Source organism: Lygodium microphyllum, chromosome 25, assembly GCF_053477565.2.
Source record: "Lygodium microphyllum isolate KBCC chromosome 25, Lygodium_microphyllum_v1.1.10, whole genome shotgun sequence".
Taxonomy (NCBI): Eukaryota; Viridiplantae; Streptophyta; class Polypodiopsida; order Schizaeales; family Lygodiaceae; genus Lygodium; species Lygodium microphyllum.
In genome coordinates, this window is record NC_141159.1 from 5,051,544 (window position 1) to 5,071,687 (window position 20,144).

The 20,144-nt window shown below is 42.6% G+C and overlaps 1 protein-coding gene and 1 pseudogene across 1 annotated transcript in view; both read right to left on the reverse strand.

Annotated features, from left to right (window-relative positions):
* Positions 1-20,144, reverse strand: part of UPF3 (Smg-4/UPF3 family protein) — a 70,494-nt gene that overhangs the window by 32,992 nt on the left and 17,358 nt on the right. Inside the window, exons 6-7 of the mRNA XM_087666707.1 lie at positions 2,987-3,103; positions 1,738-1,984 (exon numbers count right to left, since the gene is read on the reverse strand). Coding sequence (XP_087522833.1) covers positions 1,738-1,984; positions 2,987-3,103 — 364 coding nt within the window. The remainder of the gene's footprint in view (positions 1-1,737; positions 1,985-2,986; positions 3,104-20,144) is intronic.
* Positions 15,311-17,451, reverse strand: LOC148013865 (uncharacterized; annotated as a pseudogene).

A 20,144-nucleotide genomic window follows, 5' to 3' on the forward strand; every position in this document is an offset into this window, starting at 1 on the left:
GCCTAGATGGGAAGAACACCCTCATGCACATGTGCATACATGTATGGCATGATGACTTTTGTTAAGTGGATGGGCATACCATGGGTGAATAGCCAACCGAGTGAAATGCACATCTTTGGGTTTCAGCCAGTGAGAAAACATGTGACGTTAATACTACAAATGGAAGTTCACAAAACGCAGTTCACCCACAGCATGGGTAATAAAGGTGAGTGAATGCACAGCTTTCCAGTTTCAGCATGTGTCCACAAGTACTAGATTGAGCACAAATGAGGGATAAACTAAACCAAAGGAAGCTGACTAAACATAGCATTAAGGGATCAAATTACCTCAATGGCTTTAAGAAGTAGAAATGTGCCGCATTTCAACTGGAAGAATCTTGAAATACGTCAGAGCTTGTAAGATGCAGGTGTCGGTGAATAACAAAGTGAATGAAACACACATGTTTTGGGTTTCAGAAGTGCATGTGCACAAGAGTTTACATAGATATAGAGACAAAAGATCTTAATACAACACACAGATTTCGACTAACTGTAGTCCACCCACTGCATGGGTAAGCACAAGTGAACAAATGCTCAGCTTTGGAGTTTCAGCAAGTGTGCAAAAAGTTATATAATAGCTCTAGAGTACAGGGGAACAAATTCAAGACATTAACACAAGAAATGGAAGTTGAGTAAGCATAGCACACCAACTAAACAGAGTTCTTTGCTTCTTAGTTCTTTAAGAAGAGCACTAAGAATGATACCACAGTTGAAATGGAAGTTGACTAAACATAGGACACCAACTAAACCGAGTCCTTTGCTTCTTTCATTAATAAGAGCATTAAGGGTGATATCGCAGTTGTCCACACCATAAAGATTTTGAAATACCACAACAGCTATAAGATGCAAAATGTGCAATCAGAAGATAGCAGCCTTCCATACCAAAACATGAGAATTTCCTACACCCCAACTTCTCCAATATAAATTACTGAAGAACAAGACCTTCACTCAGCAAGCAAACATAGGGACGATCATGAACATTTTGAAGACCAGGGAACCGGAGGTGATTGAGGCCCAGACAGTGAAACATCCAACACTACCCACACGCAACTTTTATGTTAGTCTCCTGAGCACAAGTTTAATTCTATAGTCTCTCAAAAAAAGCTACTAGGAAAAACCTTACCCATGCATAACTTTTATTTTAGTCTCCTGAGCCCAAGTTTAATTCTATAGTTTCTCTCAAAAATAGCTGCTTGGAAAAACCCTTGAACCTGTCAAAAGTTTGCCATTTAAGGCACTGCATGTTGGTTTGTAACTGACTTTTGACATCTCCACCCTACTCTTAGGCAGGAGGAGGAGCTACAATATTTGCAAAGTGATAAGAAAATGTTCAATCACCAAGTATTACCGCCACAAATGCATCCATAACTCCTCCGGAAAGACCACAAATGAAACTTCTCAAAGCTTCATTTCTGTTTTCACTTGCGCTCCTCCAAACTAATCATTGTTGGAACAAGAGAAAAGATAGTCTAAAGCAATCAGCATTTTGTTTGATTACTTTGGGGAAAGTAGATTGAAAGTATATGCATGTGACATGAATATTAGTGAGCAGAACCACAATTCAGGTCCACATAAACAGCATTATCCAAGCACCAGACAGCAAATGAAGTGACCAGATATGATTGTTCAAACCACAGACCATGGTAGGAATGATATGACTTGCTTCATACACTTAACAGCCTAACAGTACTTGTCTTACCTGGACTAGCTTCTGAGGATGTTTTTGGGCTTTCATCTTGAAATTCTTGACTGGAATCATGGTCTTGATCACTTGAAACCACCTTTGCCAACCCTTTCTCACGCACAAGCTTCTTGTCTTTAAAATCAAGGGACTCCTTGCGTTTTTTGTCTAGCATTATTTCGCGATCACGGCGTTGAGTGTCCTCCCTACGAGGGACATAAGTTGTCTTCTCTTTGGTTCTGATGGCCACTTGAGTTGGAAGATACTGCAAACCAAATGTTTTATGCTATGATTCAAAAGGGTTCCGGTACTAACAGTCATCTGCATAACTTATCAAGAGTAAAAACTACCTCAGGAAAATTCAGAGTTGAGGCAACACTACTCTCTGTTTATGACCTGACATATTAACATTCGCTGCCATGACTAGGTCAAATTTGAAACATAGAAATGTATATCCATCAAATTTTCTTGTCTTTTTTTTTTGTAAAAGATGAAATAACCTCTCCCAAAACGCTGAAAAAAATCAAGTCAAGGATAAGGTGTTAGGGAGATGGTAACTAGTGTGGTGCATTTTCTAGAAATCCCATCCATGACCTGCACACTTTTTCAGTGCGTTTCTAGAAATCCTGTCCATGACCTGCACAGTTTTTCGGTACCTCTCCATATGTTATTTTGTATCCTAGCCAAAAACAGATTCATCCTACTGAATTACTGCTTAAAATTTTTCCACCTATTATCCTACTACTGTAGAAGAACCAACGACAGTGAAATGAGAGACTCTTCTACTGGAGCATACACAGCTCTTGAGACTGCGAGCCCCATGTGATGGATGATAGCTAATCAGGATTTTCACTCTGCAGATTCTGTAAAGGAACTACATTGTAATCCACAAGCAGCTGATAGGTATTGCCTATCAAGCTAAGGAATTCAATGCTTCTTAAATGAATTTCCAAAATCTGCTTCACTACATCATATGAAACAGCACAAAAGTGATCAATCAAGAAGCATGAAGACAAGTATATTTATCCATAACCCTGGCTTTATCAGGCATAAACTGTGTACAACTTTTGTATATGCAAACCTGCAAGCCCTGCATAAATTTTGAGGTCTCAAACAAAACAAGACAGCAGAATCTAGCTCAAGAAGTGGAATTATGTTAATATCGACTGATTGTGCCAAATCCATCCTTAGCAATTTTCTGATTTCTAAATATTCTAGCATAAACACACAAACGCTCTCCTCCAGTAGTAAATAGGACAAGGATTACCATGGTAGTTGTCCTTGACCTTTCACCTCCTCGCCTAGATAATAAATTGTTTGACGTTCCTGGTGACGAAACCAACCCTCGTGTACTGAGCTTTCCAGCAGATGCAGCAAGTAGCCTCTGCAATGATAGACAATAGACCCATCCAATTTCCAGTAAAGAGAGGTCAACTGAGGGAAACTTTGCCATCAATTCCTTCTTGTCGTAAGTTCAAACTTTGATAATGCTCTTCTTAAAAACCCAAAAGTTGAAAAGAAAGCAAATAGATTGAAAGAATCTGTAGATAAAGTGACCACAAATAAAGCACCAAGACATCCAGACAGGATTCAAAATCTAAAAAACTACCTTGCACTTCATCAAAACAGGGCAAATCAATTAAAATGGAAGGAAGGAGACTCTCAAGCATCTTAAAACAAGCCCTGGGACATAAGGCAACACCTAACAATATGAAGGGAATGGCCGCTTTAAGCAAATCATAGGTGAGCCTTAACAAAAAGAATTGGTGGTGTCACAATCACATGAACATGAGTGCATCAACATGGATGACAGCACCAGAAATTATGTAGCAGCCTGGGCCCTGCAGACAAAGATGGAAGGGGGCAGTAATATCAGCTGAATAGTGCAGGTACAGAAATAAAGCAGAAAGATGAAGCCTTCTTGTCCCACGAAGAGAAATTATATAAGCCTGTCTGCATGCTCTAAGGAAATACCCTTTATAGAGGAAAAAGGTACCAATTCGGAGGTTGGTAAACTGGCTTCTTACGTCAAAATGTACCTTTCCGGCATCCTTCCCTCACAGTTTGAACAAAACGTGGCCTGCTGCTCTCTTGAAATCTGTTTTGAGTAGGACACACTCCTCCCTACTGTTTCTCTGTCTACAACCCAGGCTTCAGCCCCTACACAGCCTGGAATGCCCCTTCGAACATCCGTTTTAATCTAAAAATAGTGCATTACAGATTAAACCTTCATAAGCTCATTAAACACCCCCAAACCTCTAATGAACAGGTGTGTTTCAGTGCCCCATAAGTAAAACCCTAAACTTTGGTTGGTTCCGTCTCTATAAGTAGTGTGCCCTAGGTCAATTGCCTCCCGATACTTCATCAATCTGCACACTCCAGTCAACTAGCCACCTTGTACCTCCTGTAACCACACAAGCTCCATGGATAGCTCGCCAGGACACCAAGATTCCTCCACTAGAGCATCAGCATGCCCTTTGGGTCCCCTCGTGCGAGACCACATGAACACATCATGTCAATCATCCCAGCATCAACTTGGTGCTCGACACACCAGTCCAAGGTTTGGATCGCTAGAAGATGTGAAAGTGATGACACATCAAATCCACCAATGATGAAAGAGCATCAGCATGCCCTCTCTCCACCCCACACTTGCACCTTCAAGCTAGGAGCATGTGAGGGCATGCAGTATCACTAGAGCCGAGAAGGACCATCCACTCGAGCCAATGGTAGCCCACCTAGATGATGTAGACACGTATGCAATCTCATATACCGCCAAACACGACCATGATATCCACCACACAAAGTAGTAGCATGTCTTTCATATCTTCCTTCTCTTCAAATGTGACACTATGCCACACCATTCCATCTCTTCACCTTCATATCCATGACTACAATTGTGCCGCATCATAATAGAAGTAGAGATCCCTCCAAAGACTAGAGTAATCCAACATGCTTTGAAATGCATTGATTAGCATCACAACACTGAACAACAGCTTCATGATATATGTTAGAAGAAAGAATCTCGCAATCACAAGGGTACCCAGATGATCATAATGAAGTAAAATGAGAATAGAAAGTACTTGCATGTTACCTAAGTGACAAGGGTAGCAAAGGGAGTGTGAATGCCTGCACGAACCTTTAAAAACAACAAGCAGAGTATTACAAGTACAAATACAAGACAAATGCAAAAGATGAACAAGGCATGTGAACACCTACAACATGAGCACTAGAAGAACCATCAAAATGGACTCTACATACGAACAACGGTTGAGAAATATTCCAAGCTGGACACGTTAACCAATTGGGCGCCTTGTGAATACAAAAAGCATAGAATACAAATGGACACTTCAAGCAATGGATGCCAAGAAGTGAAAGGTGAGAAGGATCAAAGCTTGCATAGGAGAGCTATGGCGGGAGAGCAAGAGGAAGAGAGAGAGAGACATACACAATGTGGAAACTCCAATAGTCACAATGTGTGACCGGCCTTCCCTTTATTCAAATGTCACTGAAAGAATAAAGAATGAAGTGGCAGTGATTGATGGGCGCCCGCTACCTATAGTTTGCACACGCGAGTACTGTCAGTGTAGTAATACACGGGCGGCTAGGCAGAGACCCCTTTACCCCCAACAACCTCCCACTTAAAGGCGAATCTACCCCAGTGAAGAGTGAAAAAGAAAAAGAAAAGACAGTACAACATGTACACGTGTACAACAGGATGAGGAAATACGTCATCTCATCCCACGCCCATCAATCTCCTGAGGAAGGCAAAGCGCTCCATAGAGAGGCTTTTGGTGAGCAGATCTGTAGGATTCTGGTTAGTCGAGATCTTGACAAGGTCAACAAACTTGTCCTTAACAACCCCACGTATGAAGTGATACCTCACCTCAATATGTTTCGTCTTCGCATCAATATCGAATGCAGTGTAGGAATAGCATCAATACCAAGGTCATGAACCAAACGGCCTAACCATATTGCCTCTTTGCAAGCCTCAGTGGCTGCAACATACTCGGCCTCAGTGGTGGAAAGAGCCGTACACTTCTACACCTTGGACATCCCAACACCTCCAGCATAGGTGAATACATAGCCAGAAGTGGACTTCCTACTATCTGCATGTCCTGCATAATCAAAGTCGGTGTACCTCACGACTCCTGTATCCTAGCTGCCATAGCATATGCACATATCTACAATGCCCTTCAGATACCTGATGATACCCTTCACAACATCCCAATGCTTCTTGCCAAGTGTAGCCATATAGGGTGCCACAATACCAACTGCAAAGGCAATATCTGGACGAGTCGCTGTCATGGCATACCTAAGACTGCTCACTGCAGATGCATAGGGAATCTTGGCCATCTCGGCCATCTACTTAAAGCCAGTCTATAACTCACATAAAGCAGTAGTCCCTTCAATTAATACTTGGTCTTTTCACATACACACACAAATAGAGATCTCACTCCCTTGCTCAACACTAAATTGGCCCCAAAGCCTGATGCCCCTCTCAGTATTTCTTTATCAATTAAAAGATGAAAAGTTACAAAAAAAATAAAATGTTCAAAAGTACAAAACCTGTGGACATTTGGCTTTCATCTTTTCTGAGTAAATTTCAGCTGCATAAGAACAGTACAGCATATCCAAAACAACATCCCTTTCTGAGTGAATTTCAACTGCATAAGGACAGTATAGCATATCCAGAACAACATCCCAAGTAGGAAAACACTTTCTGTGACCATAACTCAATAATTCAAGTGTAGAATTGCAATCTGCAAAACTTTGTATTTACTAATTTTCACCTATTCTCAGCCCTATTCCATTCCAATTCTATTCCATACCAGTTGGGACTACAAACCCTTTAACCTTGCATCATTCCAGTAGTAAAACAGTCCCACAAACAACGCTAAATCAGAGCTGAAAGCCCTGTTCTTGTGTAGCGTGGTCAATACTTTATTTAGTTCCTGCATTGGAGAAGCAATCAGTTGCTCCTGAACCCGAACAACGAGGCTCTTGCCTCAACAGAAGAGCAAAGAAAACACAAAACTATACATTTGATTGAATCAGCCCATCATGCAAAGCATTTCTTCTGAGAATCGAGAGAGAGTTGACTAGAGGAAGCAAGCTCTACCTCCGTACATGAGTCAGAGACCAAGAAGTACTCTCCATAGCTAATGTACTTGGAGCAATCCGCCCTCGGCCTCTGAAAACTTCACGCTCAGATCTGCCCCTCTTGCCTATTATGTTTTTTTTTTTTTAAATGCTCTCTCTCTCTCTTTTGAAAAGTTGTGCCCAAATTGTGACACATGGCATACATGTAACAATTTTCTCATTTAAATCTTCTAGTCTAAAATTCTCCATGATTGATGCAAGATTTGACCTCGACACAAACCAAAGAATTAATCCTCATGCAAAAACGAAGATAGTAACTCCCTAAATTTTAGGGATGGTGACCCCTGCATTCGTCAAGTTGTTATGAGCAACTTTCATCATTGCAACCACATCAAAAAGTGCAATGTGGCTCAATTACGAAGACTTTTATTCCGTGAGCATTCTCACATGTGTATCTTCTGCCTTGGCCAGACTCATTGTCCTACACCATCTCCAGTGGCTAAGCACACGATTCCAAACCACTAGCATTGTATTCTTCAGTACCCATTCAATATGGAACCGGTCCCAAGGCTCAGATAAACCATTAGTCCAATTTGTCCCAATGGCTGCCTCTTCTGGCCATGTAAAGATCCCAACTTAATCCAAGAGAACTCTGGGGGGTAAAAAGCAACAACAACTAAAGAAAAGAAAGGTAAAATATTAATTTAAGTAAATAAGAAAAACAAATGCAAAAAGTATCACCACTTGGTGGCACTACTCATCTGTCTGCGGACAATCAACCTATAATACCTTCACATAAGAAGACAATGGACAGCCAATAGGTTTCACGTCTTGCATACGGAAGCGCTCAATGACTTTATGAATGTACTCTCTCTGTGACAAGTAGAGGAGTCCCTGATGCCTGTCGCGGCTAATGCGCATACCAAGTATGTTAGAGGCATGTCCCAGGTCCTTCATCTCAAAGCTCTTCTTGAAATGAGCCTTAAGAGCATCTAGCTCATCATAAGTTTTCCCTACTAATAGCAGGTCATCCATATAGAGTACCAAAATAAGTAAAGATCCATCACGGGCTTTCTTTGTGTACAAGCACGGATCCATAGCACTACAATTGTAGCCCTGTGACTGCATAAAAGCATCGAACACATGGTACCATTACCTAGGTGATTGCTTCAAGCCATAAAGACTTTTCTTCAACCTGCACTGCTCCATGTAAATCTCATCAAGCAAATCCCCATGTAAAAATGTTGTCTTGACATCCATTTGATACAAGTCCAAGTCAAGCTACGCGACTAAGGCCACAACCAAGCGAAGGGTGGTCATCTTAACCATATGAAAAAAGACTTCATCAAAGTCAACTCCATGCTCCTATTTAAAATCCTTAGCAAGAAGTATTGCCTTATAAGCCGACTTGGTGTGTCCAAGGGTACTCTTTAACTTATACACCCATTTACATGGCAGAGCCTTCTTGCCACTAGGCAATGAAACCAAATCCCAAGTCTCATTCTTATGCAAGGAGTCTATCTCAGACCCCATAGCCCTCTCCCAAGAGTGATTGTCACCCCTCCGTATAGCCTCATCATAAATAAAAGGCTCTCCTGCATCTGTAACGAAGACATAATGCATTGAGAGCTGAAATCTATCAAGGAAGTGTCTATCTCTAGTAGAACGCCGCACTGCAGGCTCTACGCCTACCCAACATTCTGTCCAACACCCTGCCATGAGTATCTGCTGCTGCTGCAGGCTATCCAGCTAGTTGTACAAGAGCTCGTGGCTCCTCCTGAAATATAACCCTGTGTATCTCCACTATCTTCTCAAGCTGCCTATGCATCTTCATGGAAGGCTACATCATGGCTGCGGATGACTTTCCACACCTCCATATCCCATAGATGGTAACCCATCTCTCTTGCATCTCCATAGCCAAGAAATATGCATTTAACACTCTGAGAATCCAGATTGTTACGCTTGTCCTTGGACACATGGCAAAATGCCTCACATCCAAAGACATGTAAATGCGCATAAGAGGAAGGCTTTCTTGTCCATACCTCCTCTACAACCTAGAAATCAATGGCACTACAGGGTGATCTATTAATGATATGCACGACAGTCGTAACTGTCTCAGCCCAAAAATGTTGAGGTAGGCCTATATGGCTAAGTATATTGCAAACCCTCTCCTGGATGGTCCTATTCATCTGCTCAGCCCTACCGTTTTGGGGAGGGGTGTAGGGTACCGTTAACTAACGCTTGATATTCCTCTCATCACATAACTGTTCAAAAGCACGTGAGACATACTCACCTCCATTATCTGTCATTAGGCATTTTAGCCTATGTCCAAATTGGTTTTCTGCCAAGGCAAGCCATCTTTGGAAAACTACCAATACATCGGACTTCTACTTTATGGGATAAGCCCATACTTTACGTGAAAAATCATCCATGAAAGTAACAAAATACTTCGCACCACCCATAGACTGATAGAGCATGGGCCCACAGACATCAGAATGAACCAAAGCCAAGGGCTCACTCATGCGTGACATACTAATCTTATGTGTAGACCTAGTCTGCCAGCCATAAAGACAATGATCACAACAATCAAAATGAGAATAGTCAAGGGGCGATAAGTATTGCAAACTAGAAAGCATTTTTATTCCCTTAACGGACATGTGCTCCAAACAAGCATGCCAAAGAGATACATGATGGTAAAGACCCCAAAGACAAAGCATAATCAACTGTAGATCCAAAAACAACTAAGGGGTAGAGGCTACCAGCCTTGGCACCTCTCGCAAGCACAAGCTTGCCACGAGTAATCTTCCATGCAAAGTCTCCAAAAGATACATGATATCCTGCATCATCAAGCTGTCCACAGTGGGCATGAGACTGCGTATCAATGTAGGTACATGACGTATATCGTGTATAACAAAATTGCTACCACAAGGAAACTGCAACCTAACATCACCAATGCCAACAATCTCAAGAGACCTATGATCAGCCAAGCGCACAGAACCCGAAACAGAACCATATGAATGGAACCACTCTCGGCAAGGTGTCACACGAAAGGACACACCTAAGTCCAAGAGCCAACATTGTGCATACATAGAGTGTATCTCTGTCATCTACGAAGCACTAGATGAAGCTACTACAAGGATATAATCCCTATCACTATCCTCGAGCTACATTACATTAATCTCTTCAATTTTAACACTTGACTTAGCAGATACTATACTGCGATCAGAAGACTTTTCCTACACTTTCTCTTTCTCCTTGTCTTTGCGCCTTTCATTGCGCAATTCATGACACTGTGGCCTTTCTTCCCACAATGATGACAATCAGATTGGCATTTCTCCCACGAGACTTACTGCACGACTTGTACCGAGATTTTTGCAAATCCTATCCACGGCCATTACCATGGTCATTCTTTGCATTTCCATCATGTCGGTCTCTAACTGTCAAAGCATGAGACACACGAGAGGCATCCAAATTCTTACGATTTATCTCTTCTTACAAAGACATCTCAACATCAGATAGCTTCAGAGTAGTGGCAGAAGCACATAAGGCAATGCGGAATACATCCTAAGAATCATTAACAGTTCCAAGCAAGAACAACGGAGTGATATCCTCTTTGAAATCAGTGCCCTGTGAAACCAAGTTCTTGAGAATAGTATGAAACTAGCTCAGATGAACTGACATGGTCACATTCTCTTTCATGCGGAGATCCATAAGCTATTTCAATCAATACATTTGACTTGCAAGACTTTGCTTACCATAGAGGATCTTGATCTTATCCCAAAGCTGCCAAGCACTCTGTGCTTCCTCAACCACATTGTAATGTACCTGTTCAATGAGAGACAAGATGAGGGTGGACTTGCACAACTCATCAAGCTCGATCCATTCGTCATTAGTCATAGTTTATTGCTACTGCCCACTCAACCTTAGTGGCTTTATCTACGATTTCTGCACCAATACCTGCCAAACTTGGCTCTTCCAATAGGCATAATTCGTACCATCAAGCTTAGTGATATTGAAGATAGCACTGTCAATGGAAAAAACTGCTTCCTATAAACTACAGAAAATGACAAAAAAACCACCAAAACCAAGGCAAAATGGCGAGAAACGAGTATCTAATGATGCTGCCCACCAAGTATCATCAAAAGTACATCAAACCAAGACGATTCAGCATGAAAAATAAATGATAGTCCGGAGATATATGCTTGCTGTAATTTATGACAATTGTGTACAATGAGAGCTAACAATAGGCAAAACCCAATATTCAAAGTCAATCACATGTTGTCAATGCAAAATCAACATCAAGCAAGCATAAACAAGCATGTAACAGTCAAACTGACATGAGCCAACACCCAAACATGTCAAACAAAGTCCGCTAGTAAAATCAGTACACCCCCCAATCAACAGGGTACAATGTGCATACCACTGCCAAGACCTAACACAAGTCGGTGTCAGCTCAATGAATACAAAGCTGAATCAGCCCAAGTATATCCACACGGACCAAGGTGTTGAGAAACCCTTCACCCGCAGTTTGCGTTTCTACATTTTGCGTTTAGGGTTTGCAACCCCAAAAGGGGCGCCATCCTAGACTGACTATGCCTATTTATAGGCCACTCTCTCATTCATTCCTCACGACTGATTCATTCAATCCGTCACCCCTTATCTCCAGCCTCTCCACTACCCTCACACCCCTTCAGGAGGACATTGCGGTTCGTGGTTTGTGGCTGTCTTCATCATCTTCCTTGTGCTACGGCACCCTTGTTCCCTTGTATCACATTTACTCTATGATTCGGAACTTCATCATTCCATTCATCAGAGTTTCTTCTCTCTTCTCTTCTCTTCTCTTCTCCATGTTTGCCGAGTTCACTCTGTGTTCCTCCCCGCCAACCCTATTGTCTCGCTGATACATCATCTGCTCACCTAGCAGCAAAGATCCTCCACTCCAATGAAGGCAAAGACCAGTGGCGGGTTCGGCATCCACTTCTCTTCTTCTGTTGCATCAAAATCTCGTTTTTGCATATTTCAGGTATTTCAGCTTACTGCTCACACCCCGGACGCAGAGGACATCGCGGTCCAAGCTCGCCATTGCTGTCTACAACAATTTGACACTTGTTTCCAGCCTCACACACACTATTTAGAGCCAATTTCAGCATATTGACTGTTGTTGCTATTTTTTTCTACGTTTTTAGTCTTTCTCTCTCCTACTGCCTGAGTTTTTAGTCTTTCTCTCTCCTGCAGGCTGTCCTGCCTACGTTTTTAGTCTTTCTCTCTCCTCACCTCCGTTTTTCTACTAGTTGCATAATCCTCCTCCCACTCGCGGCTCACTTCTAGCCCTTCCACTACCCTCCCACCCCTTCAGGCAAACATTGCGGTTCGTGCTTCACACTGCCCTCACACCCCTTGAGACTGACCTCTTCCTTCTTCAGCAAGGCACACTAGTATCCATGGCTTCTTTACCAACAGATAACCAGACTACTAGGTGCTCCTACTGTGGCATCACCGGGCACACCACCAATGCCTGCCGACTTCAACCCTTGCTCCCCACCCCTCCGGAATATATGCGTCTTCCACCAGGCACTCCTTGTGCCACCTCTTCTTTCTGGGCCACAGAGATCATTTTGCATCAGCTATCACAGTACTATCCTCAAGGCAATAAGACGCATCCGATGCACACTAAGTCCTTTCGAGCACATGGAGGATCAATTGGCGCTACAACCTCCTGGAGATCATCGCAATGCCAACGACAATATTCTCCCATTTATTTTCAGGAACAGTGGCTTCCACGACCTACGGATCTGCAGTCCGCTCCATCGAGAGACAATAATTGTTTGATACCGTCTCCTCATCAGTCTGCTCCTTCAAGAGACAGTGGCTGCTCGACTCCTTCCTCTTCTTCGGCTACCTAGTCCGCTCCACTGAGAGACACTGACTGTTGCCCACCTCCTACTCATTCTGAGCCCCACCTTTCCCTGCCCTTGACTACTCAAGTTCAAGAGGCTACCTCTGGGAGCTCTTCGGTACCCCAAATACCTTCTTCCGCACGACCGACAACACTTCCTTCGTCATCAGACATTTTTGAGTCTGTGATCCATGAGTTTTTCAATTCCCTATCTACTTCAGAGGGGGATTCGGAGGGAGATGTTATTTCTTTGCCCTCAGAGGGGGCATCTACTTCTTCTTCGACTCTTGCGGGGGCCACTCCACCTCCCACCTCAGAGGGGAAACCTACTCCACATGAAGTTCTTCACCCATCCTCTACTTTCTTGGCGTGGCTGTCTTCGACCAGTCATCTCTTCTACTGATACCCAGTATCTTCAGGTACCACGGGACCTCGGAGGTTCAGCCACGACTTGGTGACGAGGCCTTCGTATTCTTTCCAGTATGGATGCACGCAGCTAGTGGCTTCTCTCCCAAGGTTGTGTTTCGGATTCTCCAGTTTCCTCTACTACTGGTCTTTATTGCAGGTTCCCTTTCCGATGGAAATCTTGGATCTTAGGGATCCTCTACATCTTCTTTCTCCTCTTCTTCTTGCCTTCGTCACTTGGTCGGTATGGAGCCACCTCTCGAGATCAAGTACAGGCATATCCAACATTCCTCCTATGCATTGCATGTTTTCATCATCTTTGTACTAGGGCGCTTGGGCAAGTGAACAATTTCCCCATGAGGGACACTGTCCAAGTGACACCTGTTGCATGAGCATTTTTCAGCATGTAGCATTGCTCCATCTCACTCTTCTCTTGTTCTCCTTTTTGGGCCTGAGAGGGGGTGTTGAAAAACCCTTCATCCGCAGTTTGCGTTTTTACGTTTATGCGTTTTGCATTTAGGCTTTGTAGCCCCAAAAAGGAGCGCCATCCTAGACTGACTATGCCTATTTATAGACCACTCTCTCATTCATTCCTCACGGCTTATTCATTCAGTCTGTCACCTCTTCTCTCCAGCCTCTCCACTACCCTCACACCCCTTCAGGAGGACATTGCGGTTCGTGGTTCATGGCTGTCTTCATCATCTTCCTTGCGCTACAGCACCCTTGTTCCCTTGTATCACATTCACTCCATGATTCGAAACTTCATCATTCCATTCATTAGAGTTTCTTCTCTCTTCTCCACATTCGCCGAGTTCACTCCGTGTTCCTCCCCACCAACCCTACTGTCTCGCTGGTACGTCATCTTTTGACACAAGGTATATCAACTATGCATCATCCACGAGGAGATCCCGGTCTCAAAGATCCAAAAGCTCAGTATGCATAACCCGCAATGATAACATCCAATGTTATGAAGACAATCCCAATCAATCTCTAACGAGCCAAAGCAAGACCAAAATAAGCTCTAGAATATCCAAAGTCAAGCCCAAACGAAGCTCCAACAACATTCAAGTCCAAACAATGTAACTAGCATATGTAGGTAGCATAAGCATCAAGCATGTACCAACAGGTCATACAAAGACCATAGGTATAACCTTTGTCACAAAGCATACCAGTGTAGACCAATGTCAAGTAAATGCCAACCAATATGGAGCTCAAACAAGGCTCAAAATGCATTCCGAAACCCTCCAAAGCATTTGGCAACCTTCATTTACATCCCAATAGTCATATGAAACACCTAGAAAACACCCATGACCAATAGGCAAAGTATAAAGTGACTAAATAAGCTTCAGCCCTGGAGTGTACAGTAGTGATTTACTATGTAAAATTGAGTATTTCAGGCCACTAAATCAGCTCCAAATGATGGCTGATCAATAGGCATACATTCCCCTAACATTCAGGGACCCCAACCGGGCATCAAATGTCAATGCCAACCAAGTTGTAGCATCAAATGTCAGTGTAACACTGTTTATAACAGCCTGTGGACTGTTATAACAGTCCCAAAACAGTGCTAAATCAGACCCAAATTAATACCAATACTCAATGCTTCAATGTCAGGCTCTAAGTATGCTTCTAGCCATCAAATGAAACCTACCTAAGTACCCGATGGCTGAAGTAGCTGGAGAAAATCAATGTCAATCTGAGAAAGATACTCCTATAGGTCACGTGATCGTGCAAACTGATATGGGGCCTATGGAACGGCTGGGCAAGGTCAAGGCAAGGTTTTGTTGGGGGGGGGGGGTGTGGGTAGTCAAGGATCCCCAGGCATAGTAGCAATGAAATGGAAACGAGAACACGGGGTCCTAAGGGAACGAGAACGAAGCCCCAAGGAGAACGGGAATGAATGTAAGGGGAAAGACTTATACTATATATATGATTTACATATTTTAAACTATTCATTTATATATTTCATAAAAGCTCTTTGAAAAACACATGCACAATTTGCAAAACATGATAGTCTTTTTCATAGATGAAAGGATGGTTACATTGAAATGGCACATAACTTATAAGATCCAAAATAGATGATAATCTAGGATTATACTACATAAAAGAGTCAAGAAGCATCAAGTAACAAGTATAGTTGACAAAATATGGCAACTTGGAATTTGAAAGTCTCTCAAAGTAACCATTGGATCATACATGGCTGCCACTAGCAACAAGACTATCCAAAAGACTATCATCCACATTGTCTAAGAAAGCCATATCATCATCCAAATCAGCATTTGCAAGTTCCAAAGCATCTTGATCATCAGCCATATGTGTAGGCACAGGTGTCTCCCCATCCTCATCATTAGAGAACCCTTCTTCATCAAGAGCTATAAACTTTTATGCCTTGAGGGAAGCCACATCTGCAAGTAAGCGCAAGTTTGCACTGACAAATATCAAGTCATTCACTTGTTTTGTCCCAAACATATTCCGCTTTTTAGATGCAACATGCCCAAATACACTCCATAGTTGCTCAATGGGAGAGGAGCTTGCACGTTGAGACAAAATCTGCACTGCCAATGTTTGAAGCTCAAGTGTACGTGCCCCATAATCTTCCCACCACAAGGCAGCCCCAATCTTAAACCAATCTATTTGTGCATCAGCTGACCCAAACCTTCCTAGCTTGTTTCTATAAAAACCAAGCTAATCTTTCACCGATCTTCTCTTAGTATCAATGGGAACCAACCTCAAAAGCACTATGTCCCAACCCTGCATTACCTCTTCATCCTTCTCTTGACCACACCCTTGGAACTCTGGATCTAATACATATGCTGCTGCATGCATAGGTGAGTGATAAGCATTCCATCTTGCCTCACATAAATCTCGAACTTCTTGATACTTTGCATCATCCAAACCAAGCTATCCTAGCTTCTCAATCATGTGATCTACCCACTCATAGACCTTTCCAATGCATGGCTCTCGTCCATCTGCAATTCGCATGAAGCGCACGATTGGCTTCATGACAATATTGATGCTTTTTAATTCATTCCAAAATGCATGATCTTGTATAATGTTCTCCACTGCTATACCAACCCTTGATCTAGAAATAGCCCATCCCATCCACTCATTACTTACCACCAATTGCTTCAGGCGTAAGCTTACCTTCTCAAGTCTCTTTGTCATAAGAAAGTTATAGCCAAAGCGCGTCTCAGAGTACTTTAAGAGATCTTTTTTAGGTGATCTCTTGCAGAACTCACTAAGAATGAACTGATGGCTTTGGATGAAACTGATTATATCCTTGCCCTTTTGGATGAACGGATCAATCCATGACAAGCTACCAATGTCTTTCAACAAATTGCTCAAACAATGAGCAAAGCATGGGCTGAATGTGATGTGCAGATATCTCTCCTCAAGTCTCATACCTGCTGCCCTATTTGTTGCCTAACCATTAGCAACAAACTAGATTACATTTTCAGCCCCAACTTTTTCAACACCTTCCGCCCATTCCTCCACAAGCTGATCTGCACTTTTTTATATACTTGAGGAATCATGTGAGGAAATGAATTGCATCTTTCCTCGGGAATAAGCAACCATTCCATGGATGGACCGTTTTCGAGTATCACTCCACCCATCTGCTATCAAAGAGACACCATTCTTCACCCAACTTTCTTGCACAGTTGCCAAAGCACATTCAATTGTATCCTTTTCCTTTTGCAACAAAGTGGTATGCAGTGTCTCATATGATGGAGGCTTATAGGTCGGACCATACTTGGCAATCTCTTGGACCATCTCAAGGAAGTAGGGAGATCTTATAACATTGAATGCAACATGATCATGGTAGAAAAACCTTGCCACAGCTGCATCCACCCTGTCTTTTTTACGAGGATCCCAAGTTGTTCCCAAGGTTTGTTGCTTGCTACATTTTCCATGATGGGATTGTGAGGATGCAAAAGTTCCAAGTCCGCCATGGATGGCTTCATCACCCATGACTATATCATCAGCTTGTCCACGAAAAAAAGATGCATCACATGCTTTGTCTTCTCCACTTGGGTACTTTGCCAAGAGCTGCCTTCGCATTTCGGGTGTGGTATTTGGGCAGAAATTTATTTGGGCTCTGATGTCAACATGACACAAGTGTTGCTTCACACGATTCAATCCTCATGTTTTCAATTGCTCACACCTTTTGCATTTCCATTTCTTTGCACCTCCCTTTGATGCATATAATGGTCCACTTTCTCAACCTCGTCCCACCAACTAGGCTGAGATCGCTTATTACCCAAACGCTTTGATCCTGAGGAAGCCATAACTTCTACAAATTCGGGAATCAAAAGCATTAGTCGACCCTCCATGAGACTCAATCTATTTTGAGAGAGAGAGAGAGAGAGAGAGAGACTACTGTGAAAACAAAGCTGTTTGAGAGAGAGAGAGAGAGAGAGAGCTCTAATTAATCTGAAATGAGAGAGAGAGAGAGAGAGAACTGTAAAAACAAAGCTAAGATAGAGAGAGAGAGAGCTATAATTATTCTAAAATGGGAGGGGGAGAGAGAGCGAGAGAGAGAGAGGAGACTGCAACACAACAGGCAGTTTTCTCTTACCTAGAGGTTGAAACGAATGCACGCGAATCGCAGCACACAATGCCTTGCTCCCGACAATCTGACAGTTTACACACCAATCGCCACAATCCGAACACCCCATGGTCACTTCCGACAATTGCAACAATACCCGTCACTTTTTCAGCATTCCCCCGGACGTTCCCCCTTCACAAGCGTTCCCCCATAGCATTCCTCCGTTCCTTTGGCATTTTTTTCATGTGGAACGCGTTCCCACATTCCCAAGGGGGTGGAACAGTATTCCCTTGCTACTATGCCCCTAAGAGCTCCCTCTTGAAGAACAAAGTTACCAATGGAGTGTAGGCATCACAAGAAGTAAAAGGACATGGCTGCCCTACTTCACAAAACCTATGGACTGAAGTGAAAATAACAAAAGAGAGCTCCAATACCGCTGAAGGAATGCCATGAGGCTACCCAAATAGGCCGGGTAGGTGCTCGGGAAGCCGAGGAGTGATCGAAGCTCGGAGGAGTCAGATATGGCTACCAAGAGTGAGAACCAATGGCGTAGGGATTCGAATGAATGTTGAAGGAGTCATGGACCAAGCTCGAATGCTCAAGCAACCATGCTCTGATACCAATTAAAAGGTGAGAAGGATCGAAGCTTACACGAGAGAGCTATAGCGGGAGAGTAAGAGCAAGCGAGAGAGAGAGAGAGAGAGAGAGAGAGAGAGAGTCACAATATGGGAGCTCCAACAGTCACAATGTGTAACCAGCCTTCCCTTTATTCAAATATCACTGAAAGAATACAGAATGAAGCAATGGTGATTGATGGGCGTCTGCTACCTACAGTGTCACCGGGTGGTGATACTTTTTACAGCTACTTTCCTTATTTACTTATATAAATATTTTATTTTTATTTTTTTTAGTTGATGTTGCTTTTTACTCCCATTTAGAGTTCTCTTGGGTTAAGCTGGGATCTTTGCATGGCCAGAAAAGGCAGCCATTGGGACAAGTTGGACTAATGGTTTGTCCGAGCCTTGAGACCAGTTCCATATTGAATAGACACTGAAGAATAGAATGCCACTGGTTTGGGACTGTGTGCTTAGCCACTGGAGATGGTGCAAGACAATGAGCCTAACCAAGACAAAAGATGCACATGTGAGAATGTCCACGGAATAAAAGTCACTGTAACTGAGCCACATTACACTTTTTGATGTGGTTGCAATGATAAAAGTTACTCAAAACAACTAGAGGAATGTAGGGGTCACCATCCCTAAAATTAAGGGAGTTACTATTTTTGGACCTTAGAATTTGTTCGCCTCATTATCTTCGTTTTTGCACAAGGATTAATACTTTGATCTATGCCGAGGTCAAATATTACACCGATCATGGAGAATTTTAGATCGGAAGGTTTAAACGGGAAATTTGTTACATGTATGCCATGTGTCACAATTTGGGCACAAATTTCCAAAAGAGAGAGAGCATTTTTTTAAAAAACATAATAGACAGGAGGGGCAGATCTGAGAGTGAATTTTTTAGGGGCTGAGGGTAGATTGCTGCAAGTACATCAGCTATGGAGAGTACTTCTTCGTCTCTGACTCATGTACGGAGACAAAGCTTGCTCCCTCTGGTCAACTCTCTCTCTATTCTCACGAGAAATGCTCTACATGATGGGCTAATTCAATTGAATGTACAAGTTTGTGTTTTCTTTGCTCTTCTACTGAGGCAAGAGCCTCACTATCCAGGTTCAAGAGCAGCTGATTGCTTCTCCAATGTAGGAACTAAAGAAAGTGATGACCACATCACACAGGAACAAGGTTTTCAACTCTGATTTAGTGTTGTTTGTGGGATTATTCTACTATTGGAATGATGCCAAGGTCAAAGAGTTTGTAGTCCAACTAGTATGAAACAGATCTGGAATGGAATAAGGCTGAGAACAGGTCAAGAAACAGGTGAAAAACAATAAATACAAAGTTTTGCAAATTGCAATTCTACACTTAAATCATTGAGTTGTGGTCACAGAAAGTGTTTTCCTACTTGGGATGTTGTTCTGGATATATTGTACTATCCTTATGCAGCTAGAATTTGCTTAGAAAAGATGAAATTCAACTGTTCATAGGCTTTATACTTTGAAACATTTCATGTACTTTCCATCTTTTAATTGATAAAGAAATACCGAAAGGGACACCGGACTTCGGGATCAATGTGGTGTTTAACGAGGGAGTGAGGTCTCTGTTTGTGTTTGTATGTAAAGACCAGATATTAATTGAAGGGACTACCACTTTATGTGAATCATAGACCGATTTCATGCAATTTGCAAGCGCAGGTACTATCGATGTAGTAATACACGAGCGGCTAGGCAAAGGCGCCTTTACCCCCAACAAGAAGCAACCAAACACAAAGAATGACACAAGCAGCACGTGTTAAGTGACAATACGTTAGTCAATGCAGATCGGAGACAACACAAGATACGTGGATCAATAGCAACAATGT